General features: G+C 35.9%; 1 protein-coding gene across 2 annotated transcripts; it reads right to left on the bottom strand.

The window, feature by feature from the left end:
• Positions 1 to 45: 45 nt before the first annotated feature.
• On the bottom strand, positions 46 to 26,321 carry LOC135685684 (four and a half LIM domains protein 2). 2 transcript variants are annotated; one of them, XM_065201686.2, is made up of 7 exons: positions 25,661 to 26,321; positions 22,271 to 22,371; positions 12,027 to 12,198; positions 4,465 to 4,695; positions 3,403 to 3,618; positions 2,193 to 2,581; positions 46 to 1,322 (listed from the first exon to the last, which is right to left on the bottom strand). In XM_065201686.2, the coding sequence occupies exons 1-7, from the start codon at positions 25,958 to 25,960 to the stop codon at positions 827 to 829; spliced, it is 1,905 nt and encodes a 634-aa protein (XP_065057758.2). In that variant the 5' UTR covers positions 25,961 to 26,321; the 3' UTR covers positions 46 to 826. The 2 variants fall into 2 exon arrangements, with proteins under 2 accessions (XP_065057758.2, XP_065057760.2); XM_065201688.2 differs by lacking the exons at positions 22,271 to 22,371; positions 25,661 to 26,321 and adding an exon at positions 16,417 to 17,301.

The raw sequence follows: 26,321 nt of genomic DNA, 5'->3' as shown, positions 1-26,321 counted from the left end.
GAGTTTAATCAACTAGGATTACACCACAGAAAGAGTATTTGCTCGTTAACTACAGAATCTCATACATAAATATAACATTTAGGCTAACGAGTAAAACCTCGATGTAAAAAGACTTCTGTCAGCTAAATACACGAATCACCAAAAAGATCATTTCTAGCTTGCGTTTTCTCAAGTCAAAAATATTCTTTCAATATGAATCGAATACTTCAAAGCAATGGCAAATACGAGCTTAAACCTTCGCCTGGCTCTTAGACAAGAGCTCAGAATATAAAAAATTGATGATATCTACAATCAAGAGAAAAAGATCAACATTTAAAATGTTTTTATTACGGACCTATAAAATCATATTGTGGTCCTATAACAGCTACTCTGACAAATAAGAGCGTTAATTTTTGGCCTACTTTCAGTGAGCGCAAATTGTGTTTATCAACTACCATGCTTGTGTGCAACACAAATTTCAATTTTAAAAGCGATATCACTTGTTCTATAAGGAAATTAAAAGGTATATCGGTTTAGACAATAACACATATAAAAATTAAATAAAGCAACAACAAACCTACAAATTTTCAAGCAAACTATGGCAGAGTTCTGTTCTTAGAAAAGATAACCTGTAGCATGTCATCCACGAAACTCTCGCTGGAAGCCTCTATCCTTTCCACCGAACATTCTACGAAGCTACAAATGGGTAGTTTATTCACTACAATTCACGTATCCGATCATATTTGTTCTTATTAGGAAATGAGCGTAGTTCCACAGTCTAGTTCGCCAGTTGTTCCGTGCACTAACGTACCAAGCCTGTTCGCAATTAGCTTTAGCGTAAGCTCTTTCAATCTGATTCAATGCATTTCTCGCAGACAAGAAGGACCTCGTCACCTTCTTGGACAAAAGATGAGTTTGCAAGTGCCTCTCCGCATTTGGTGCATCGAAAACAATCCTTGTGCCAGGTATCATCATCAAGAGTGTAATACTCGCCAGATAATATATAATCTGAACAGGCCTTGCATTTCTTCGCGAATAAGTTACTATAACACTGTACGCAAAATCTATCATCGTCTTTGACTGAAAACGATTGACTGGCAATGGAAGCATTGCATTTTACACAGACAAAACATTCTTTATGATAGGCCTCGCCATTGTAGCTTATACCGCCTTGCGTCAGAGGCAAGTTGCACGTGACACATTTCTTAACGAACGTATCTTCGTAGCATCTGACGCAAACAGTCAAGTCTTGATGTCGCATGAAACGCTTTGAGCTTATTGGTTCTTTACACAGCTCGCAAATGAAACACGTATCGTGCCAGTAAATTCCATTTAGCTCCAATCTGAGGTGATGAAAATGTACAAAAAGATTATGAACAACAAAATATATAAAAAATTACAGAAAAGTAACAAAAATCAAGTGCAACGGTAAATTCCAAAAAGTGAGGTTGTAACAGGGATTTCAATTGTAGCAATGACTTCGATGCTTGGGGAGGAATGTACCAACACTTTTAAGGGGTGTAGAGGGGGTTGCGCCGTACCTAAAGTTGTCTGATACCAGTGCCGGAGAAGTTAAAATTGGTAAGACATCTTTTGTATTTGATGTCACTAATTCATATCGTCCAAATGAAAGCAAGGTTAAAACCCTATGCCAGAATTCCTAGGCGAAAACATCATCTTGCAAAAGGCCAAGCCCCGTACCATTAATGGGTTAACCGCCCCCATCGAGGTTGTATTTTAGAAAGTGCTACGCAATTCACCAAAGAACGCTATTTCACACTATGTTCATCCGGGCTACAATATGTACTTTAAACTCTAATTTTAAATTGTTCTTTAACTTCAAAGATTGTAGTTCAGCAGGGGAACCAAGAAGAACATTCATTTTTGCTTTATTAGCAAACAGTTTCTGTGACTATAAAAATTATGTATTAGACTATGCTCCCGTAGTATCCTCCTGGAAATTGCCATTTGCTGTTTCTAACAAAATCAAATCTAGATTGCTTACATAATTTGTAAGCATATTTGAACTTTTGATATCATTAGAAAAATAATGGTAAAAGTGGTAAAGAAAGAAATGGAGTAAACAAAAACTACTTTCAGAAAATTTGACCAAACAAGCTGAAAGAATGCTGTTTAAAGGTATTTATACGATTAAAGGTTTAAATGATGGAAATCAAAACAGTTAAAAAGCAATGGGGCATTTAAAAAATTACCTTTTCATTCCAGGCTCAAAGCCTTCTCCGCATGTTTTGCATCGTCTCTCATCAGTTTTTCTATGACAGTCCGTACAAATAAATTCTTCATTTTCCCTCGTAAGGAACGATCTACCGCTCAGGGTTTCATTGCAGACAACGCACTTTAAACATGTATCATGCCAGTGGTGGTTCTCATACAGTATGTCCTTGTCATCCATTGAGATACGCTTGTTGCATTTGTAGCACGTGTTTGCGAATTTGTTGTTGTAGCAATCAATGCAGATGGGTTGTTGAGCCTCGATTAGGTGCTGTTTACCACTCAATTCTTTGTCACAAATCCAGCAACAGAAATGCTGAACGTGGTACGCATTTTCCGAAGCTTTGACGTATTCACCAAAAAGAATCACCTGTGAACCAACAAAATAACGGCTGTTAATATGCAATTCATTTCATTTGATCTAAAATTGGCAGTAGTATGGGCAGGGAGGCAATGGACAGGCAATAAAGTAATGGACAGGCAAGCAAGATTAAGAAGAAATAAGGCTTGCTTCCCGACCCTAATATGCATCATGGCAACATGAGGATGATGTTTCATTGTAAGGCATTTTCTGCCACAGACTAAATATATAACTCAAAATAATTGCAAAGGCCAAACGTGCGTCAAAACATTACGATGATCTGTGCATCACTTCGGAGATGATGCCTTTCTAGAAATGCATTTTCAATTTTTGAAGGTCGACTCCACGTCTCTTAAATCCTTTCCTCTTTTATAAAATCTTGGTCACGAACCCCCCCCCCCCAAATTCCCATTTTTTTCAACTTTCCCCTTTCTCTCGACCTCAGTATACCATGGGAGAAAGCCTTTTATTGAAATAGTCAAATTCGGCAATTGAACTTACGGACTTATAACAGCATAATAAAGTAAATCAAATCTGTCAGTTTCAAATTTATTCACTTTACTAGCTTTTCTTTAAAAAGAACCTGTTATTTGCTATTTAACAAAAACATTTTTATCTTTTAGTGAGAAATGGCAAATTTTCCATGGGCAAAAACAGCTGGACACAAGGCCTGAGAGGAATAAGCAAAGCTTATTTATAAATAAATTTGTAAGTTAACATGACGATCAGCTTTAAGGTCATAAAAAGTGAATAACAAAATTCACTAACTTAAACAAGAGAGAACAATATCAGAACAAAACAAATCTCAGAGCAAATGAGATGATACGAACCTCATCGCAGGCATCACATCTGGGTTTACTGATCTCAGCATAATGTCTACCACAAAATATGTCATCATCAGAATGAAAGAAAATCAAATTCATGAGCAGCTCGTTGCATTTACTGCACTGAAAGCATGCTGGGTGCCATGATGCCTCTTCTCCTAAAGAAAATGCCAAAACGTATGCACTTCCGATTTCGATGTTCTGGTGGCACTTTTGGCATTCCTGAAACAGAAAGAGTGTCCATAAGTTCTTGGGCTATTGCAATAGTAAATATAACTTTCTCGAAGGCAGTCAAGAAGAATTGAAGCAAAACTGCTCAATGCAATTCCGCATAAAGAAACAATGCTTCAATTTCCGGTTACTTCCACAGATAGCACGTAGCCAAAACTGGGCATGTCGTCAATCAAAACATAATTTTGCAGATGAATCTGGATAAGGCATCTACTAGAGAACTGAAAATAGCATTGGAAAGAAGAATGTGATCAGACTGAAAATTTACTGTTTTTCGTTCCTTAGCTTGGGGCATAAGAGATACACGCTGAATTTGTTGGTAGATAAATAGAGAAACTAGAGCCTGGTATCGTATCAAATATCAAAGAAATACTAGGAAGCGTTAAATTTCTACCGCCTGAAACTCCCTTTGCTCTAGGGTTTTCTGGATACTGGTAAACAGTATCTTTGAGTTTAGTTTGTAGATTTCATTTGGTTAGTAGATTCTATCACGAGTTAGCATTTAGGAAACTGGACTTGATTTTCAAATATCTGTGACAAGTTCGTTTTCTAAGCAGCTTTGGTCAATGATTGCCAATTTACAATCTCTTATTCATTTATACGTAACAAGCTAAGTGTAATCTTAAGTATAATTTACGATACTTTACTAAACTTATAAATATTTGAATTATTAATTCAGTTTTATAAATCGAAATAAAATGATCCTGATTATCATTATGTTTGTTGTACAACAAACAAAATTCGATAATTCTACAAACGTAACTCACTTAATCATCATACTTAAAAACACAATTTTTATTTTGCTAGATTTTTGCCAAAAAGAAACAATAACGGTACCTTGACTCTGAAAGCCTTTTCCACGTGACCTGTTCCTATATCAGCCTCTTTAGCTTTGGTAAACTGATCAAACACGTGTTTGGCCGCCTGAGGAATATGGTTGCAACGATCAAAGCTGGAATCTTGCACTGGAAACTGTAACAGCAGCTGCTTATTTCTGTATTTCATAGCCTCTGTATTTTCGTATTTTGGCACTTGGTTGTCGGGCAACGAGCTCATGTAAGACTCCACCTAGACCAAAAGGAAAAAACATTATGATAAGCGACAAGAACATTAGAAATAGCTTCAAATTGTTATAAAAAAGGTTTAGGAGGATCGCATTTTAAATAAGCATAAGGGGGGGGGGGTGTAATTAAAAGAGTGGGAAAGGGCATACTTTAAAAAGTTGGCCCTCGCTAAGAAGCATTTTGAGCTCAAAAAGTACACCGATAGAAAGAATATTCCGATGCAAGTTTAAGAAATACCTGTCAAAGAGAAAGGAACAGTATTAAACATAAATTAAAGCTGCTTCACATTCTAATGTGAAAGGGTACTTTAAGTACACAGTCCTTATTTCCTTCTTGCTCTAGCGCCTCTCATTGACATTGCGGAAGACAAAATACACAGGCATGCATCGACTGTATTTTCTTTCTAAATATAGTGAGTTCGACACTGATGTTTTCCGATGATATACTTACATGCTACCTTAGCAGACATAAGGGTTTTAAAATAGTGATGCATGATTCTAATTAATATAAAATTCATGTATGTGAACGTAATTTGCTTTACGACAGATAGCAGGGATGTTGATAATTTAAGACGAGAAAGATCACAAGTGATATCTTACATCACTAGTTTAATAGAATCTTCTGATTGAAGGGATGTTTCAAAAGATGAGACATTTTCATTGCAAATTCTGGCAAAATTCTTTGTAACTCGCTCATAGAAAAATCGAGTCATCAATAGGGGCTAGAAAGATACATAATTGCATTTGTAAGCTTAGTTTGCCTTCTCTGGACATTTCAAATATCCATCAATTCTTATACCCCCGTATTTAGCCAACCCTTCATTTAAGAAGTAATGCTGCTTTAGTACGACGCAGACAGGGTGGTACTAAAGAGATTTTAAAGTCCTAGGTCAAAGCCCGTCGTGGTAAATTAGGGCTTAGCATAACAAGTAAAACAAACCTAAGCCTCTAGGGTAGAACAGCGTTCATTTAATAAAAATCAGGAACGATAGAATTCATAAGCCGATCATGGAATTGGAAGATTTAGCTGCAAAAGAGCTTTTTATTGCAACAAACCTCTATAAGATTCCCCAACAATAGAGACATTATCTTTCAAGCCACGTGCTGTTGAAAAGGTCTGGCAATATGGTAATTCTAAAGACCACAGAAAGAATTTCTCTTGTTAGAGTACACCTAAACTTGAGATTAGTTTTGGATATTAACAATACATGCAGATATTGGTTATGTTACATTATTAATTGATGTCTGTCTAGAATGAAAATAAGCACTTCAAACGGCTTGGGGAGGTCTCTCATAGTCATTCATTTGTAAATGATTGGAATTATATCTCGATTCTTTGACATTGAGAAATTTCAAATTATTTTTATGATTAAATCAACACCATCTGCTTGATAAAGGAAAAAGATACGAAATAACTTTAAAAAAAAGTTAAGGTTACGTTTAATTTTGAGCAACTTGAGGATATTTTTATACTTAAAAGGCAGTTCCAAGACTTGCCACTGTTTTATATAAGCACCAGATAATTCAATGCAAAAGCTTAACGCTCTTATTTGTTTGATAATTTGAGACTCGATGAGACATGATGCTGTTTTTTGTCAACCATAATTTTTCTACATCTACAATCCCGGACAAAAATGTTGAGACAAAATGCAATTTTTGTAATTTTCTACTTTACCTTGCCCCTTCAAATTCGAATCCCCCCTTTGCCGAATCAACATTGGATTTGTAGTTCTATCATTTCTCCTTCAAATCATGCATTCAACATTGAATTGGGGGAGGGGGTAAAGTTATTTTCAAAAGGAGAGTGAAAATATAAGCCTTCCTTGAAGCTATTTTTGTCCGCGATTGTAGATACTATAAAATTTTTCTAAGAAAATTGGTTTCTAAGACATTGTAATAGCAAGGTTAATTTGTTGATAGAATCTCATAGTTCTAACACGATAGAAAATTTCCATTTCATCTTCATGAGAGAGAAAACCAAGTTTTACTGCACATATTGTTTTATAGCCACAAAATTTATCTTTGAATTCAATACAAAAATTCTCGAGGCAACATTAAATTATATTCAGACCTCTGGAAGTTTTCAATAAGTAGTTTTAGAAATCTTCTCTCCTATGTAATTTGTCATTATTTTTGTTTTATTTTGTCAATGTAATTTTTTGTGTAATTTGATCTTTTTTATGTGTTATTTCTTATCAGAAATCTGTAACATGTAACTTGTAACATTTAATGTAATTCAAATTTGAAGTAAATATGTTTGGTGTAATGGTCACAGAGTTGCTATGTATTTCCATGCTCTCTGAGGCGTCGTCTTGTAGTTTGTTTGTATTGTAAAAATTTCACGAGAATATAAAAAATACAGTGTTTCAGCTTTCAATTTTAAAAGGAGTTTTAAATGCTGGGCATGTTCCTTATGTTGTTCTTACATTTTCAGCAAATCGAGCCTCGGTGTTCTGATAAAAGTACATTCTTACACAAAAAGGAGTGTAATACATAAAATAAGTCGAAAACGGTACCAATATAAAATCTCCCTATTAAAAAAAGAATGACTTTATGATGGCATGTTACAGAGCCCGAAAACCCGATCCTCCTTTTTCTAAAGCCGACTGTTAATGAAACTAAATAAGGAAAAACAGCGAGTCCAGCACTGGGCGTGGCACTCGATACTGTTTGTTGCAGTGTTTTTTTAACGTGCAGTTCTACACGAAACGTGCAGTTCTAAAAGTTTTTTGTGCAGTTCTAAAGAAAAGTCTGTGCAGTTCTGAAATTTTACTTTAATAAACAAAATAATCAGGAAAACTTTTGCAGAAAATAACAAACAAAAGTTTAAACGATGAAACTAAAAAAATATAATTAAGATGGCACTCAAATTAAACAAAGACCAATTGGGATATAGAAATTATAGATATAGAAAGACCTTCAATGTAGAGGAAATATAACTTTTACGAAACTTCATAGCCGCTATATCGAATATGAGTCACACATACACGAAGCACGAAAATGATAAATCACAGCAAGAGGCTGTTTTACTTCTTAAATCAGAGAACATTAAAAATTCAGAACAAAAAATATATCGTGTCACCAGTTTTGAATTTAAATTTACAGTTGTATGGTCAAACAAAACAGACTGACAACTAAATTGGAGACAATTTAACATTTACTGCTCAAGCTGCTGTGCAAATGCTAGTTATACTTTGCTTTATCGTCATCATTTTCGTCCGTCAAATTGGCATAGCTCGAAATAAGACGAAATTGAAGTTTCTTAAAAATATATATATTATATATATTACATTGCTATTAAATGTCGCTCTACAAACACTTTTTTGTTTTCCAAGATTCTATATAGTTGACTTTGGTTTCTTCTGTGACTCTATATAACCAAGAACTCACAATGGTTATCATAAGCTCGAAAATTTGGTTTTCTATTATAATTTACTTTATAATTTTGCTTGCAAGTTGAGTTAGAATCTACTCGCTTTTCTGCAAATTGATATTCCATTATAAATGTATTTCGAAAGATTTTCTTTACAATGGAGTGTTATATATAGGCCTAAATAATATTGCCGATTAGTATGGCGATTGAACATGCTTATTAACAGTGTCCAAACCTTTACTTTCAAGAAATGGGTCTGGAGCAGTAGCGTAGCGAGGGAGGCTGAAGAAAGGTAGAAAGGTGCAAATCTGCAATAAAATTAGTACCTCAGAGGGGGGGGGGGGGAGAGCTAATATCTTAGACAAAATAAAGACTGCAAGCAAATGACTGTAAGAAAAATGCTGAAATTTTAAGCTAATCTAAAGGGCGTGGTCGCAAAAATTTCCTCGTCTCTACTAAATAGTATACACTTTCCCCTCCTTTTAGAGTTTATGTAGAAAAGTCTTTCACGTTCTCTAGAAATTCCCGATGAAATAGAAATTGAAATGCTAAAGCGCTTTAATCCATACAAAACCTGGATTCTGAAATGCTTGTCAGGGATTTTGCAGATTTGGCTCTAAGGAAAACGGACTTAGATTGAAACTTGTGCATACTGCTAATTATTATTAGAAATTTGCTTACAACTTTTAATCAGTTTTTAAACGTAGCGCTTTCCCACCTTACACTATTCAGAATGAGGGGGCAAATCACTCTAAGAAAATCTCGTACACCTTTTGTGAAAATCCTATTGTTTTATCTGAAAATCCCCAGAAACCCTTTTGTTTTAGACAAAATCTCGTATGATATTTGCATCAATAAATTGTCCCTCGATTCAGAACTTAGACGTTAGAGGAGTTGCGAAGAAATAGACAGATGTAGAACGGGGGTCAGCCACAAAAAGTTACATATGACGGTTATTGTGTTTGATTAGCCAATCATTTTCGGTTTAGTAATGTATGATTAGGTGGTGGAACTTGAAGCCTGGGGCAAAAAGGAAAAGATCTCTCTTGATCTCCCTGTGGCTGGGCCTGGGGGCTTGTACCATAATATGCATATCAGCTATGACTAAAGTAAATCAACCGCACCAAATTGATAAAATCCATACCACTGGCGCTTGTAGGAGTTTGTAACTATATGCAATGTGCAAGTGTTGACTGCTAAACATACACTTCTTCAGGCGCCAGTGGTGGGGGTTTTATTAATATGTTGCAGTTGTGCGGTTTCAAAGAGGTTATTTTGTGAATAAACGGAAAGGTACGAAGCACTTATAGATTGATGGGCTATCTAAATTTGAGTATATTTGACCACATCAATTTGCAATTGAAGAGTAGCTTGACCTCACACATCCTCTATTTCGTATACATTTCAGGGGCTCCGATGCAAGTTGTAAACTGGAAGGCCAAGGATAGATTAAAAGGTTTGGCAAACAAAACAACAACAAATTTTGCAAAAAACTGTTTTTATTTGCAAAGAACAACCGCTCTTCTGTGACATGTACCAATTGGTAGCTTTTTATAGCGACTTTTCTGGCCAAATAACGCTATATGTAGTGGATTAGGTGAAGTAATAAGCTATGGGAATACAACAATCCAACCATGTTTGGTTTCAATGTTATCAAATTGATGGCACTTTGATAAAAAAATGTAAGATCTCAATTCTTTTTCCAGTTGTTGCATGGAAGACCGAAATGTTGAGCATAATTTGGATTGGACGTGGGAGGACCTAAAATGTTCCCAATATGTTAAGAGTGAAATACAAAATTATTCAGCGGATAATAAAAAGTACTTTTGGTGGATTACTTGGGAGTTAAGGCATCACAGCACCCAAGTTTTCGCAATACATCCAATAGAAGTATTAAAGAAAAGCAAGGATCAATCGTTAATAGTAATATTGGCTCATAGCCTGAAGACATTTCTCAAAAGTACCTCTAAAGAGAAACCAGCTGGGCACTTAGCCTGACTTTGGACCTTACATTCGCATAACGGTGAACTGGCTGTTATATAAACATAAACTGCCCACAATGACTTTCAAATTACTTATCAGGAAGCAACTGGTTTTTGACGATCAGCTTTTTATGAAGAAACCTCAATCATCGTTTTTGAATCACTGTAGAATGGCCACAAACAGGAATCGGAAGCCTTTTAGTTTCCTGGGTAACTGTTTTGTGAATAGACCAACAAGAACTTATACTATTCTATCAGCTCTGAATTTAGTATTATAGTTACCCTTAATCGTTGTTCGGGAGCAGGATCAAAGAAGGCAACTGCTGACATGTAAAATAGATACTTAACGAAATATTTTATATATAACCTAGCTTTTTTATATTTGTTCTTACTATAATGGCATTTTTCATTCCCTTGCACCGATCTTTGTACAATCCCAGCATTTATCTCTATAAGATTCGGCGAATCACTCTCACAGCCCAGTAGTCTCTTTCTACGGATGTTACACTCTTTTTAATAAAACAATTTTATACGAACACGAGCCTCAAAACTGGTCAAAAGTTAAGAACAAATTAAGAACAAGCTGAGGCTGAGCCTCTGCAAAATGCAATTTTGAACAACGTTTTTTGTCAAAATCGAGGATTTTTAGCGATGTGTGGGTGCTTTTTCGGTGAATATTTAAACTTCTCAGCAAATTAAGGCTGTCTCACTCACTTTGTTGGCAAATGAGGCCTGAACACCTCCTTAGAGCGAAAAAACTGGCAATAGCACTGCTTACACCCTCTTAATTTAAGAACAAATTAAGAATAATCCAGCCTCAGATTTTCGAAAAAATTATGAATAGTCAGCCTGAACTTAAATTTACTGGTTCTTATAAAAAAGAGTGTATTCTGCTTAGACTGGGCAGTGTTTACCTACGAATTTACCTCAATGTTTCGATTCCACATTGAAAAAAATTAACGTTGAAAAAGTAGTCGTAGATGAATGAAGCCGTAATGTTATAAGTGAAAAGATTTACTGAGACAGTTGTCATCAGTAGTCAAAAACTTCCCAGTGAATTGAACAAAATGTCTTTTGATTGAAAATACGTTGGTTGGTTGTTCAAATGGTTGGTTGAAAAGATTTTGCGAATTGGTGTAAAAAGATACTTGGTTGACTTTTGGATCTGTGAAAAAGGTGGCATCAACCATTTTACATAACCACGGCTTGCGAGCAGCCTTTGTATTGCACGGTTGGAGCACAAAATCAAGAATAATAAGATTATCAGATACGTAAGTATTCAGTAGGAAGATGAAATTACATTTGATTTTTCTTTTGATCTCATTACTGCAGGTCATGGTTTTAAAGGCAATGTCAGTCATGGCATTACTAGCGTAAACTCCCCCCTTACATCAAAATATCGCAGATAAGGGGGCCGAGCCCCACCCACAATTTATCAGTGAAAACCAAGCAATGGATCATCATGCATCCTTTTTAGAAAATTGAAAACCCAATTCATATTATATTCCGCACTCCCTGGTTCCAATGTTCTATTTCGAGGGAAACCCCCACTACGCCATTTACAACCCTTTTGTTATCTCGTTTATCTTTCGAACTGAACTTGTTCGTACCCTATTCTACCGTCTTAATTATAACTGCCTCCAATAAAAAAAATGCTTTAACACAAAAACGTAGACTCTCATAGGCGTAACAAACTTAGTAGACTATCATAGGCGTAACAAACTTCGTAGACTCTCATAGGCGTAACAAACTTCGTAGACTCTCATAGGCGTAACAAACTTCGTAGACTCTCATAGGCGTAACAAACTTCGTAGACTCTCATAGGCGTAACAAACTTCGTAGACTCTCATAGGCGTAACAAACTTCGTAGACTCTCATAGGCGTAACAAACTTCGTAGACTATCATAGGCGTAACAAACGTCGGAGCTCATAAACCGGCCTAAATGAAGATAAGTTGGGGAAAGAAACATCTAAAACATACCAGGGTAGCATCCAAGCCAGGCGGTACCCAAGCGTATTGACTAAGGATTTTCTCATTCATCAAGTCTTCATTTTCATTTCTATCAGTTATGTTCAACTGGTTCATTTTCTCGTCCATTCCTTGTCCAATCTCGTGATCCTCCTTCGTGCATTTGCAGTTGTTGCAAACTCGCCTGAAATTATAAAAAGATACTTGCATAAATAAAAACAGCAGGTTGAAACAGTTCGACAGGAAATTTGAATCTTGTGGAAAAACATCGGTTAGAAGGCTAAAACATGCTTTATTGTTTTTATCCTTCTACAAACAATGCTAATTCCTTACAATGGCTCCATGCATTGGCTCATCAGCTATTCAAGCGATATTTTCACATGACAGAAGACAGGTTATCCTCAACCTTCTTGGAGTGATAACTACGAACGAGCAGTAATGATATCTTATGCTATTGTCTGCTGCTTGTTGTTCAAACCGTGAAATAGGATCAAGGCGCGCACAAAAGATACTTTTAGAAATATGCAACAAGATTGTGGAAGAATCAACAGAATGAAGGTGGGGTACAGAGCTGAGTTGAAGAAGGTTTCATTGGAAACATAGGTTAAAATTTTCTTTGCAAAACTCTAAAAAACGATTTAGTAGAATCAGGATTCAGAGATCGAAGTAATGAATAACTTCAACAAGAAATAAAAGAAGAGTAAACACACTGATATTTGCAGAGTCTTTTTCAATATAGTAACTAGGGGGTGGAGGGGAGGGGGGGTAATTGCCCCTCTAGCCATTGTTTAAAGCAATCGGTTATTATCCTTCTCTTAATATAAAGAAACGCTTGGCCCCCTATGCTGATTTACCTTAGAAATGGCTATGGATTTTTGCGAAGATATAAAAGTGTTTGGGCTTTGCATTTTGATCCTTTTATACGGACAGATAATTTGGATAAAAGAAGGAGACGAGGGTCGTGAACTCTGCCTGAGATGTTTAGCTTCCTACAAAACATTTTATCATAATTACGACAAAAACCTATTATGATTAGAATCATGAAATAGGATTTACTTTCCGGTTTTAGGTCTTTAATGAAAATTCCATGAAGTTTGGGGTTCTTAAATTAATAACTCTGTAGGATTTCCATGCGTCTTAGAAACCACACCCCTGTAAATGGATGGCCTAAATAACTATTTTACTTTGCCTCGCGTTCTGCCAGGTAGCAAAGCTCCACTGATTTTAAGCTGTGGAATTATGGACGATAAAACAAGTTAGTACAGTATTTCGAGGTTTTTTCAAGCTTTGGAGACATTTACGATGAAACAACAATACACTCCTTTTTTATAAGAACCAGTGAATTTAAGTTCAGACTGACTGTTCTACATTTTTTCGAAAATCTGAGGCTGAATTTTCTTAACTTGTTCGTAAATTAATAGGGTGTAAGCAGTGCAACTGCTAGCTTTTTCGCTCTAGGGAGTTGACAGGAAAGCGAGTGAGACAACCTTCATTTGCCGACAAGTTTGAATGTTCACCGAAAAAGCACCAACACAAGGCTTAAAATCCTTGTTTTTAGATGAAACGTTGTTCAAAATTGCATATCATGGTAGCTCAGCCCAGTTTGTACTTAATTTGTTTCAACTTTTGTCCAATTTTGAGGCTCTTGTTCTTACAAAATTGTTCTTATAAAAAAAGTGTATAATAAGAAATGTAAATTGCTGCTCACGTTTCTGGCACCTCTTGTGGTCTACAAATGGAGGTTTACAAAAGACCCTTTCAGAATAAACTGTGGAGAAAGCAATTTACAAGTTTCTCTGCCGCAAACAAGCTCCGAAATCATTATTCGACTTTCAAGTTTCCAATCAAAGAGTCTCTTCAAAATTGTGCTTTCCGTCAAATAAGGCAGGAAATAGCCGGCAGCTTTTATGACAGCTAATACGGGAAAAAAGCAAAGGAAATAGCTGCGGATGAATGTAAACAAGACTTTGGGGTTGAAGGTTGCAGCGTAAATAACATTATACAGAATAAATTATGTACTTCAAGCATGTGGTACGTTTTAAGATCAAAGAAACGATTGCTGATGATGTGGAAATGAAATAAACGTTTTTTGAAATAGAAACATCAGCGCTCACTGGAAATGTCGTTGCTTGACCGATAAAAACTTGTTTTAGGCCTATCAAGCTTGAAGAACTCTTGCAAGCAAGTTGTTGGCCACTTAACATGACAGATTACAGAGGGCCTTTTATCCCTGAACTGAATTGTCAAGGAAAAACTCAAGATAAGGTGGCGCAATTAGCTTGTGATTTCTGTACTTGGTTACAAAAGCGGTTCTTTAGCAAGTGATAAGCGGTTCTTGTATGTGATAAAACGAAATACTGATCAGTAGTGGTTTGGAATTTCTACAGTTGATGAACATGAGAGCTTCGCTTATCATTAAAAATTAAACAGATCTTGGAAATTCTCTGCGAAATGCGACTGTTAATTTATTCATGACTCATTCGTCTGATTCCTTAACCGAACAACAGTCTTAAGTCTCGTCATCTTTCTGTGTGATGAAAAGACTTGGGTGGAGGACTTTGATGAAAGGCTTCGTTGAGACTAGGCCCTAACGAAGCCTTTCATTGAATTGATTTTGCTTTTAAATCTTTATCACCTCCAGTTCAACATGGACGGTTTTCTGCTACTTTAAAACTTGTAACAAATGAGGCCCCCAGGAGGGAACATGTTTCCATGGCCCTAAAAACCACCTTTGTTTCCATCCCAAAAAAAAATTTAAAATGTTCCCCAGTACCTCAAAACCCCAAAGTTTCCTAAGAAAGTTTTTGTGATCCCTGTTTGAAGACGGCACCGTCTAAAATTTCTAACAGTGCCTTGAGATAGATTTACTTATTGTATACGAACTTTCAAATTCAGATTTTTCAATAGGAAATTCAGATTCGATTTACGTGTCTCTCGAAAAGATTTCTAGGCTGTGCTTTTATCGTCTCCAGGGTGTGTCTCCGTTTATTTCCGTTCATGAATGGGACCGACAACGACGGGATCTTGAAGTGACTGTTTCGGAAATGAATTTGGAAATTCTGCTGTAGATATCGTATCAATAGCTTTTTGAGCCAACGTTATAGCCCCAAGGCCTGCCTATCATCCGATAAATTCTTACCTGGAAAAATCCGGTAAAAACCGCGGTCACATATAACTGTCCGTGTGGGTTTTTAAACGACAGCCGTTACATAGGATGTACAAGGGTGCAGGTTGGCTTAAATTAACAATTAGCAAGGGGGTGCACAATGAGAGAAGATAATTGGTAAATGTTTGTAGGATGCCGTGGTACAACGATAATTATATATTACAAGAATTCTTACTCAAGTTGAGCGATTAGAAAGTAGCAGTAATTGTAAGAAAGAAGCTACGTTTAGGAAAAAGGTCACAATATCATTCAAGGTTGTTTAATTGTTAGCCTACGCGCAGACTCGACTGGTTTCCCAGAGACGAGTTCAGTTGAATGGAAAATTTAGAGTTTCTCTCTTCATTCAACTAGTAATTGTCCACTATGCCAGAACCTCTTTAGACGCTCTTATTTACAAGAAAAGAGAATCTTACCACAGATTCCAGAAGTTGCTACACTACATAACATCAGAAATGCACCTATGTTGTAAATAAAAGTTGCCAGCATATTTTGAACGTAGTGAACGCTTAATGCGCCTTTTCAGGGAACTGTGTTAAGAAAGGGCTAGTAAGAATTTCCTCTGAACAGGTGCAGAACACGCTGTGCAATTCTACATTTTGATATACTAAATCAAAAATTATTGTGAACACTGGAACCTATCGCCTTATCTTACAAACAATGGAAACGCCCTTTGGGTAGCAGAAAAAAAGAGTTGATTTTTAGAAAGTTCCTTTCGTCTTCGCTTGTTTTAACTCAAAAAATTGATGACAATAATTTGATAATATTCGATAAAAAACAAAGGGGAGAGTAAAATCAGGCGATAAGGGGAAATATGTTAAATTTGGGGAATAAATAAGGGGAAATAGCTATGTCAAATTTGAGAAAATTTTCAGATTGAAGAGTTAAAATTTTATTATTATTCAAAAATCCGTTCCCATGGCCGTTAAATCTTAACTGCATGGGTCATAGCTAAAAGGTTTTGTTTGAATTATAATTATAAAACTGTTTATGGATATTAAACGAGAACTATAATTGATAACCATCAGAGATTAATCCTATCATTTCGAAACTACAGTAAATAAATGCAAGATATAAACAACACTGATGAAAAATAATGGTTGACTGAAGCAAATGTCTGTGTCAGCTTTGAGGAATGTTGCAATTTTTAATAATGAACAATCGAGCAGATAAGAGAAAAGCCAATATATTGTAAAGGTTATTATACTACACAGAGTTACTTTATGTAATCGATCATACCTTGGCGGCTTTCTGGGCGGCGTACGCTTCAACTCTCCGTTCATCACGATCCGTTCATTAGTTGTAAGCATGCCTACTTTGATGACATTTTAAACAACGAAACTTTGTGATCTCAGAATCCAGCTACGTTGCTCACAAATTTCAGCTATCTAGTACGGCAAGCCCAAACTCAATGATTGTTAAGAAAGATTTAACTTCAAAGCATTTGCAGTGCAATGAATTGACAATGGCATCAAATATTAACGAGTCACAATGGGCGAACAGTGGACTAACCCAGGACAACAATGCTGATCGACGGTGTGCTCATCAACAACATGCCCGGTACGTCATCTTCTCCAGGAAACAGGTGACGTGTAGATTTCCCACGTGAGAAAATTGCAGTAATAAAAAGCCTTCCACTCTGTGGCTCCGATTCACTTTTTAGGATGTTTTTAAACTGATCCTAGTTAAAAAAATAACTTGATTGGTCAACCAATATTTATTTCCGACATTCTGAAAAGGAACCCGAATCATAACATTGCTCCGTGGATCTTACACGTCATCCGTAATCAAGGAAGCATTGTGGTCGAAGTAAAAACATGGTCAAAATGTTAGGTTTTTTATTTACCCGAAATCTTAAGTGCAAAACCTCGCTTCCTTTTTTGATGCCTGACATCTCCCTATGAAAATTTGAAGTGGGCGAGTTAATATAAAGTGTTTCTCCTTCACGAAGTTTGCGGGCTTAAATGTACACTCTTTCTTTATAAGGGCAATTGTATAGAAACATGAGCCTCAAAACTTGCCAAACGTAAAGAACAAATCTGGCCAAAAGTTGAGGCTGAGCTACTGTAAAATGCAATTTGAATAACATTTTATTTCAAAAACGATCATAGTGTGACTTCGAGCATTGTTGTACCCCCCCCCCCGCCCCCTTTAAAAAATTCATCTAAAAAAGAGATTTCTGCCATCTAGCGTTGCTTTTTCCGAGGAGAAAATCACTCCAAGAAAATATCGTACCCCTTTTGTGAAAATCCTTTTGTTTTAGGGAAAATCTCGTACGCTATTTGCAAGAGTGAATTGTCCCCCGGCTTTTTCGGTGAATTTTCAAACCTGTTGGCAAATAAATGATTTGTCATTCACTTTGTTGGCAAATGAGACCTGAAAACCTTTCTAGAGCACACTGCTTACACCCTAATAATTTAAGAACAATTAAGAAATATCGAGAGTTAAATTTTCGGAAAAAAGGAACAGTCAGCCTGAACTTCCAGTTAATGGTCCTTTAAGAAAAAGTGTAGATATGAGATTGGTGACAAGATAGAAGAAAACGAGCTTCTTCAAAAAACACTTATTGCCATATCTACACTATACATTAATTTTGGCATAATCCTGCATATGTTATCTTAAGCAGGCAACTGTTTTTTAATCGTATTTGATCTATGCGCTGATCAAGTCAATTTACTTTGCCCAGCATATTTAACCATCCAGCACTAAATGACAAGAAACAATATACGATAAAGGAGAAACTGCACACTTTCATAACGATATAGTGCCATGAGCTCAGTGCTCAAATAGAGAGAAATTTTGATGCAAGATTGGGTAATTTAGGCTTATTTTCCACAAAAATTAGCTAAACAGAGAAAGAAAATAAGTTATTTTAGTTCAATTCTAAACGCTTTGTGTTGATAAAAGTAGCATGCGTTCATATGTATTATTTTCTCGTCAGTTTGTTTAAGACATGCCCACTTTGTTTTTTGACAATAACCTTAAACAAACATTTATAAAAAATGAGACTCAATAGTAGATAAAAAATTTTAATTGAATGAAAAGTGCGATTTAAAACTGAAAGCACATTTGTGACATTGAATAATTAATATTGCCATTATTCTATAAAGGAAGACTTTAAATGGCTTTTCAAGTTATCGTACAGTTTTCGAGTACAGTATAAATTTTCGGACACAAATGATAATAGACCAATTCGACTTACGGCCTCGTTTTGGAATTTTTTCCAAATTTAATTACACGACTTTTTTAAGCTCAGATTTGGTTTTATCACAATAGATTTAGGCTGGATACAATTTTTCATTTTGTTTGTTCTTGTAATTTAGATTTTATGGAGAAATGCAGTTTGAAAACTTGCAAGGGATTTGACCGCAAAAATCATTCCGGGTGAAACTTTACCCCCCTAGTCGCCAATCACGGTCAAATCTTTTATAAAATTTTTATCTTTATGTCGTCATAAAATCAATATCGTGAGCAATGTCATAATAAAAATTTCCAAGTATACTAAAATCATTGCTCTTAATTCGAATCTGAGGTTAAAAATTTTGTATAAAAGAATTTGAAGATTTTTTTAAAACGAGGCCGTAAGTCGAATTGGTTTATATGGCTGTAGCAAAGGAACAAATAGTCGGACAGCAGCAAAATAACCAGACCATAATTTGCGATGACGTAATGCATAGTAATTCTTTCGAAGGACTGAGACTAGTAAGGGAACGTAAAAGAGGAAAGCTGTTGGACTTTGTTGAGGATTGGAAGAAAATAGTAGGGAAAAAGAGACTTTCGTCTCGATTGTTTCGACGTTGTTTAGCTGCTTTCTGACAAGTATCAGATAGCAGCAAGATGATCAACCAGCAATTACATATTATGTAGTAATAAAATCGTCGGACAGTGATAAATTCATCCGACAGTGATAAAATCATCGGACAGTGACAAAATCATCGGACAGTGAACAATGTACAGTAACAAACTATTTGGCATCATGAAATGAAGGGGCAACATAGAAGTGGACAATGAAAATAGCCATATATCTGCCATAAAATTTGTGATAAAATCAGAGCTGGCGAAAAAACACGATATGTAGAAAACGGATTAGATTGACTTTTAAATCCATTTCCAATGCATTTCCCATTTACTAAAATAACAAAAACTTAGCCACTGTCACTTTTGCAAGCAAAATATGTGATGGAAAAGGTATTCGTCAACATAATTGTCGTATATCTATTCATTTTTACACTGAAAAGCAGAGATCTTCGGAACTTTCAATTAAGAATTGAATCAGCCATTGTCACCATTATTTCTTTAATCCAAAAAATATGTAAAGATAGTTTAAGTTTAATTAAACCGTAATCTGTCTACAAAACGTGTGCCTCGTAGTATGTTGATAATTGTCATTAATTATCAAATTTAAATTTGACATTCAGAACGAATCGAAGCCTTTCTTTTTTTAATGAAAGTTAGATGCGTTTCTTTCGTGCTAGATCTGGCTCGCATATATACTTAGACGAAACTTCTCAGAAACACTTTTCTTGTTGAAACTTTCAAACGACCTTCAAATATTGCAGTAAATTTTGGGCTTCCAAGATTTTAGGACAAGCTAATGGCATAACAACAAGTATTTTTTACTATACTTGTATTCTTTCTTTCAAAGATTGACTTGTATTCTTTCATTACTTTCAGAGTTAAGATTACAGTGTTTGCTACACACTCGACCTACTGAAGATATACAAACAGGAAGCTCCTGATTGAATTTTGTCTGTCGAAAAATGATTGTCTTAATGACGCAGGGCGGACACAAGGAAGGCCGTAAAACTAGCTCAACCTTGCTAATACGTATTATTCACCGTGTGTTGTAGCAAATCTAGCTGGTGTTTAGATCAAGCTTTTCAGGAAAGAGAAAAGAAGATACCGGCCTAAGAGAGGGATAAGAGCAGCAAATTAGCTCGATCTTTACAAAGAGATCCCGTTGACTAATGGCTTTGGTGTTCTTACTTGTTTTTAAATGAAGAAACAAGTAAGGTTGTGGTTTGTGATTTTCTATGCACGTCTCAAAATGATGAGGAAAGTTGGGAAAAACAAAGGGATTATCCGAAAGAGCGTCAAGGTAGTTTAATTGGAGTAAAGTTGGATTAAAAGAGGGTGTGTATTGCAGCTAGTTATGGGAATGTGGTCAAGGGTTGGTTAAAGAAAAAGAATGCGAAAAATAAAAGGGGCTCGATGAAAGGTTGTACAATGAAGGATGTGAAAATAACGAAAAGCTACGATGATAGATTGTATAGCTTGGGTAGCCTAGCGTAAAAATAAAAGGAAAAGCAATGAAGAAATACGGTAAAAAATTGTATGGCATATGAAGCCTACGCTAAAGAGCAAAGAAAAAAATATGGTGAAACGCTGTATGGCTTGAAACCCGGAGGGTATTCCCATTATGGCCTAACAGGGGGTCCAGTCAGGGTCAAAGAGGCTCAACGCTAAAGTTCTAAAAAATAACCCTCAAATGGTAGTATTTTTGACAGTAACCCTCAAATGGTAGCACAAAAACCGAAATTATGTCCTTGGTAGCATCCACTTTTTTGTGCTCCCCTGGACTTTTTTTGACAAATTTCTTCACAACTGACTGCTGTTGTTTTCGGAAAAACAAAACCTTGTTCGTTATCTATAATAAAGATAACCATTGCCATAAATGTTCTAAGTTTTCTTCATGTAATCCACACTTTCTGCAACTTATATTATCTTATTTTCCTTTGTAATTAGCTTTTAAATCGGTCATGTTTAGTTTCAATTTTAGTAACGTTTGTTCCTTTTTATGTTTTATATATTCCTTTATTCCAAAATTGCATTTCTTAATGAACCTCATCTTTGATTTATCGCTAATCTTAACTTGCTGCTCTATCCTCTTTATGATTTTGCTTTTTACTATTTTTTTCAATCTTTCCTTGATAGATCTGAAATTTGTATTTTTGAGTATTGTATATTTAGTTCAATCAAGTCATTCATTATTTCATAATACCAACGATTTCTTAGGTTGAGGTGCTTTTGTTCTTGGTATACTTGTTTTGTTGAAGGTGTTTCTTTCATGTTTATTAGTTTATGTAGATACAATAGTCTTCTTAGTTTTATTCGATAAACCATTGGCATAAGTCCACATTCATATAGTGGACTTATGCCAATGCCCCTGTCAGGCCTTAATGGGAGGCCTCCCCCCCCCTTGAAGCTTAAAAGAGCCTAATCAATGTAAAATTGTGCATATAAGAGAATTTGTAGTTCTTGTTGCAAATAGGATTTATCAAGAGGTTTTCACAGAGCCTCTCAGATTCTCCACTTTTAAATCTATTTCGTAAGAATAGCTTGAAACATTTTTGAGTTTCCTGCCCCAGGCATTTTTTGGTAGCACACCTTTTGGAAGCTGGTCCGGACCGGCCAGAAGTAGCTCGGAAAACGGGAAGCCACGAACTAGTCACGAGCCCTGACATACTTGTTAAGAAGACGAAGCAGCATTTGTCAGAAAGTCTGCTGGATTTTAAACTTTGCATCATTTGTACATGCGCAGTTAAAATCGACAACGTTGTTTTCACATCGCGAATTGTAATCTGTCACATTCTGTGGTAGGAACACTCGTGGCACTAATGGGAATCGAATCAAAAGACGAAGAAAACTTGAGAAAAGGGATTCATGTAAAGAGTGAAATTTGGTTTCTATGATGCAACTATATAAACCGTTTTGGTTAAATGCTGTGAAGCGCCAAGAGATGTAAATTTCGTCTATAAGTTTTCGCCTTAATGCGCATGTGCAAACGATGAATATTCTCATTGGTTCAGACAAATTGATGTAATAATAGCCCTAGACAACAGGAATTTAGACTCGTCTCCTCAAAAAATACTAATTCTAAATAAAATAAGAAAATCAGCATTTCAAACGTACTGACTAAAACGTTATATTAGTTTCAAGCTTAAGCAATAAAAAGAGAGCGAAAGTAAATAGGGTATATTCCTAAAATCTAAGAATCGTTATAAGATAAAGCATTATGGTCATATTTTTATTCAGATTGTGCAATATTATTAAGTTTCAAATAAAGAAATTTTAATGAAACAGTATTACATACCTCCATGTGTGATTTTCATATCCTTCGCAGCGGTCACAATTGAAGCACTTGCCACCGTCAACAATAACTCCAGTTACAGGGTCATCGATATCGTTATTGGCCTGAAAAGGTTAAATGGAAACTAAAAACATTTACTGAAAGATATTTAGAAAATGATTGGAGTTATCTAGCAACCTTGTATCTGAAAACTGTCTCTTTCTTTGCAATTTATTAATTGATAGATTTAGACCTGCAAATACACTCTGAAAAAGGGACTCGTGTGGTTGCCGAACCAGCTGATCTATGTAGCACAATTTCTTACCTATATATCCAACATCAAATGTTATTTAGGGCTTTTGACCTGGGTGAATATCGTTGCAAGGCACTTAACGTAATGATAAAATGTTCACCAAAAATGTTTAATACTCGGAATATTTTTTAACCCATTTTATCCATTTTGACCCTTACTCAATTCTTACTTACTCAAATTATTACTCACTCAAATTCTTACTCAAAGAATTGAAACCAAACCATGTGTCATACTCATTTATAATTGAAATTTCTCTCTAAATCTATAATTGAAACTGATTCAAACTAAAACTTATAATGGAAACTGACTCAAAGAATTGGAACCAAACCATGTGTCATACTCATTTATAATTGAAACTTCTCTCTAAAAATATCAAAATTAAAGTTTCTTACAGAAAAACTTAAATTCAGCTGTGCACATAAAATTCAGCAGTTGTTTAAGCAGAACATGTGCAGTTTTTCCCGCTACATTCCGTATAATAGCTTCTAAGGTTGTTTTTGGAGATTTTGAACCTACAAAAATCTTGAATTAACAAAACGGAAATAGTTGTGAGGCTATTGATTACACTTGTGAGGCTTATGACCGCAGGTCCATCAAAAAAGAGTTTCATGATTTCTGAGGAAAGTATGTAGTGTATTAAACAACCCGTCCCCCATACAGCCAAATTTGTTAGATAAACGCCCACTTTATAATAAATGTCCTGGACTTTTATAAGAAATATTGCAAAAAGCAATCCAGTGTTTTTATGTCGTTTTTATAAACGGGCTTTTACTATTTTGACCAAGATGAATTAAAGAACTAAGTCTTTAAATAAAGAACTGGAGTCTAACAGGGGCCGCGCACCAGTCTAAAAGTGAAGGGGCTGAAATGGTTATGCTCGAAAAAATTTTGAGGCCGCGCCCTCTAGAACGCAGGAAAAGCCCCCTTTAGAAAATATTTGCTTGTTTCTACTGAATTTTTATAAACCGTTTGGTTCAGAGAAGATATCAATAACTATAAAAATAGATAAAATTAGCTTGAGGGTAATAAAACACCAAGCTAACCAAGTTAGACATGATATCATTATCATCATATATATCATTAAACAAGATAAAATACCTATAAAAATGAACAAAAAGATTCCCAGCCAAGAAGAACTGCTATTACATAGGAGTGAACTATCCAAAGTTGCGTTAGAGTAAATCTTTCAAAAAATTTCCTAGCCTATTATTGCAAAAATGCGAGGAGGGCTATAGCCCCTGCTAGCCCAATGGCTGCGCGGTGCCTGGAGTCTAACTAAAATTCCTCGACTTACCCCCCTTTTCGAAACCCCATTTTCGGCGGAACGGGCTCTGTTGTCCGAAACAAGAGACCTTGAAAAGGCGAATGAGCCGTTGCTCTTATATTTCCATTCATTTTTCAACTATGATTATTTTCCTATGGGAAGTCATCTCAAGTTTCTTTGTTAAATCTCCCAAACATATTGTAGTTCCTTGTCTTCGTTTCGACATTACATAAAATTTCCCAGAAACTAGTCATTGTTCCAGTTTTCTTACAGCTGTGTTACCACAGCAGAGATTCTGCCACCGACCCTTGCAATAAACTTACAAAAAATGAATGAAAACTCGATAGGATGATTTCCTGACAATTGATTAAATTTGCACTTTTCAGTTTTTAAGCGTGAACTGATTTGAAAATAATAAATTTATCTCACAATAATTCTTTTAAAATAAACGCTCTTCTCCAATGGCCGCTTAACCCTGACAGTCGATTTTTAATAATCGCCCAGGCGCTTAACAGATCAAACACAGTAGACGTAGGACGCCTTTCACAATTAGAGGCACATAAAGGTATAAAAGAGGCACTCCACCAGCTACAAATAGGTACATTTTCTCTGTTTCTAAATTAGACTGAGGTCGGGAAGCAAATAATTTTTTAGTTGGAATTGTATTAATCTATCTGGAAGTGTCTATTATCTGGTGACTAACAAGACAACTATTGCCTGAATGTTAAATAATTTCACTTGACTAGGACACAAAGGCTGATACAGCCAAGTATGATGTCAAAGGACAACAAAACGGAAATTACACTGACATATAGAAACGATTTATCTTGAATGGAATGGAATTTTGCTATATGACGAGAGCAAACCCACAGTCATAACTCATTCTTCGACACCATCCTATCTATCTTTAAAATCAAATTCTAAAGAAACCAGGAAATTGAAACTTCACTTGTAATGTCACCAATTTCATTGTTTATCCTTTAAATGAGATTTGCTTAATTGCGGTAGCGGTATCAGAATGGAAGTATTTGAAAAATGAAAGTAATCATCTTTTATCAGTAAGCTCCATTAGTGCGTCACAGGGGGTCTTTATTGGAGGCGATCATGCATCTGTTGTTGCTGTTGTTGTACAAGAAAGTGACAGGATATTGTCAAATGCCTTTCCAGGTAATTCTTGATAAAATGTTGTCGATTAATATCAGGTAGATAAATGGTTACTGGGTTTGTTCACCCGGTTTCTCTGATATATATCCAAATGTCTGTCTTAAGATTTGTCATGCGTTTTAGGACAGAGGGCTGCCGTCCTAAAAAGTATGGAAAGGGGCTGGACTGTAGGGAATCTCTTGAAGCCACACCTAAGACCACACCCATTAAAACACCCTATTAAGACTGATAGTAAAATTGCTAATTGACTGAAACCACTGGCATAATAAAGGGTGAATTCATATTTCAAGGAAGGAATTCGCCAAACTAAACAAATTCTGGCTTGTAGGGGGGGGGGGGGTGAGCCCCCGAAAATCTCTCACGTTAAACTTCTAGTAAGTACGATTTTTAGCAAACATGAATATATCAAAATACGCATCTTAAAATGATAAATTAGTAGATCGTATGATTATGTTTGCTTGATAGGGGTAAGAAGGGCCATATACCATTGCTGTTGATAGAACTCATCGTACGACTAAAATAAAAGTAACCCTCTTCGCTTTCCAAGGCCTACTCCATAAAATCCCTAATGGGATTGCGCCTCCCACGTGACGCCTCATTGACAACACCCACTATTATATCAAAAGACAACTAAAGTTCAAATTGATACCATAAAAATATAACGAGTACCCACCTTGTTAGACATTTCAATGCTGAAAATCTTCGATTGAATTTTCTGCTTTTTTGCTAACTCAGTGTTCAGAATATCTAGAACTCGCTCTTCTTCTTCACTTTCGCTGTCAGTGCTAGAATTCAATCTTTCATCCTCAAAATACACTTCCGGGGGGCTTTCTTTTTCGAAAATTTCATCAGAAACAACTGTGAGTTGGCCTTCCCCATCACCTTCACCTTGGCCTAATTCAAAATCGAGCATATTGTTCGGTGGTAGTTCTGGAAACTCGTTATCACTGTCATCTTGCGCGTTATTGTCCATTTTGAAAGCAAATGGCTTGATCCTAACCTTTCAGTTCACTCCTGGCTTGTTATCGTTGAAATGTAAATCGCTTCTGGGCGAAGGCAAGCGACAAGTGTTTCTTCGCCTCGCGAATTGACGTTTTTCTCGAAACGCCCACGTATTTCGCCAGAAGACGCGAAGATCCTCAAATATATCGAATTCTTGTTGCCGTGGATAAGAAAACTAGCGATGAAAAGGGTACAAAAGCCAGACAACCACGTCAGTTTTCTCAATTGGAAGTTAATTGTCTTACATCATCAGGGGGTACTGATCGTTTTGTTTAATTACTTTGCAAGCGAAGTTCTTTGCGGCGCCAAACAAAGGGTTTGATCCTTGAATT

The sequence above is a fragment of the Rhopilema esculentum genome, chromosome 15 (genome assembly GCF_057945365.1).
Source record: "Rhopilema esculentum isolate cy_ngs chromosome 15, ASM5794536v1, whole genome shotgun sequence".
In the NCBI taxonomy this organism is placed as follows: domain Eukaryota; kingdom Metazoa; phylum Cnidaria; class Scyphozoa; order Rhizostomeae; family Rhizostomatidae; genus Rhopilema; species Rhopilema esculentum.
This window is presented reverse-complemented; position numbering and strand designations above follow the sequence as displayed.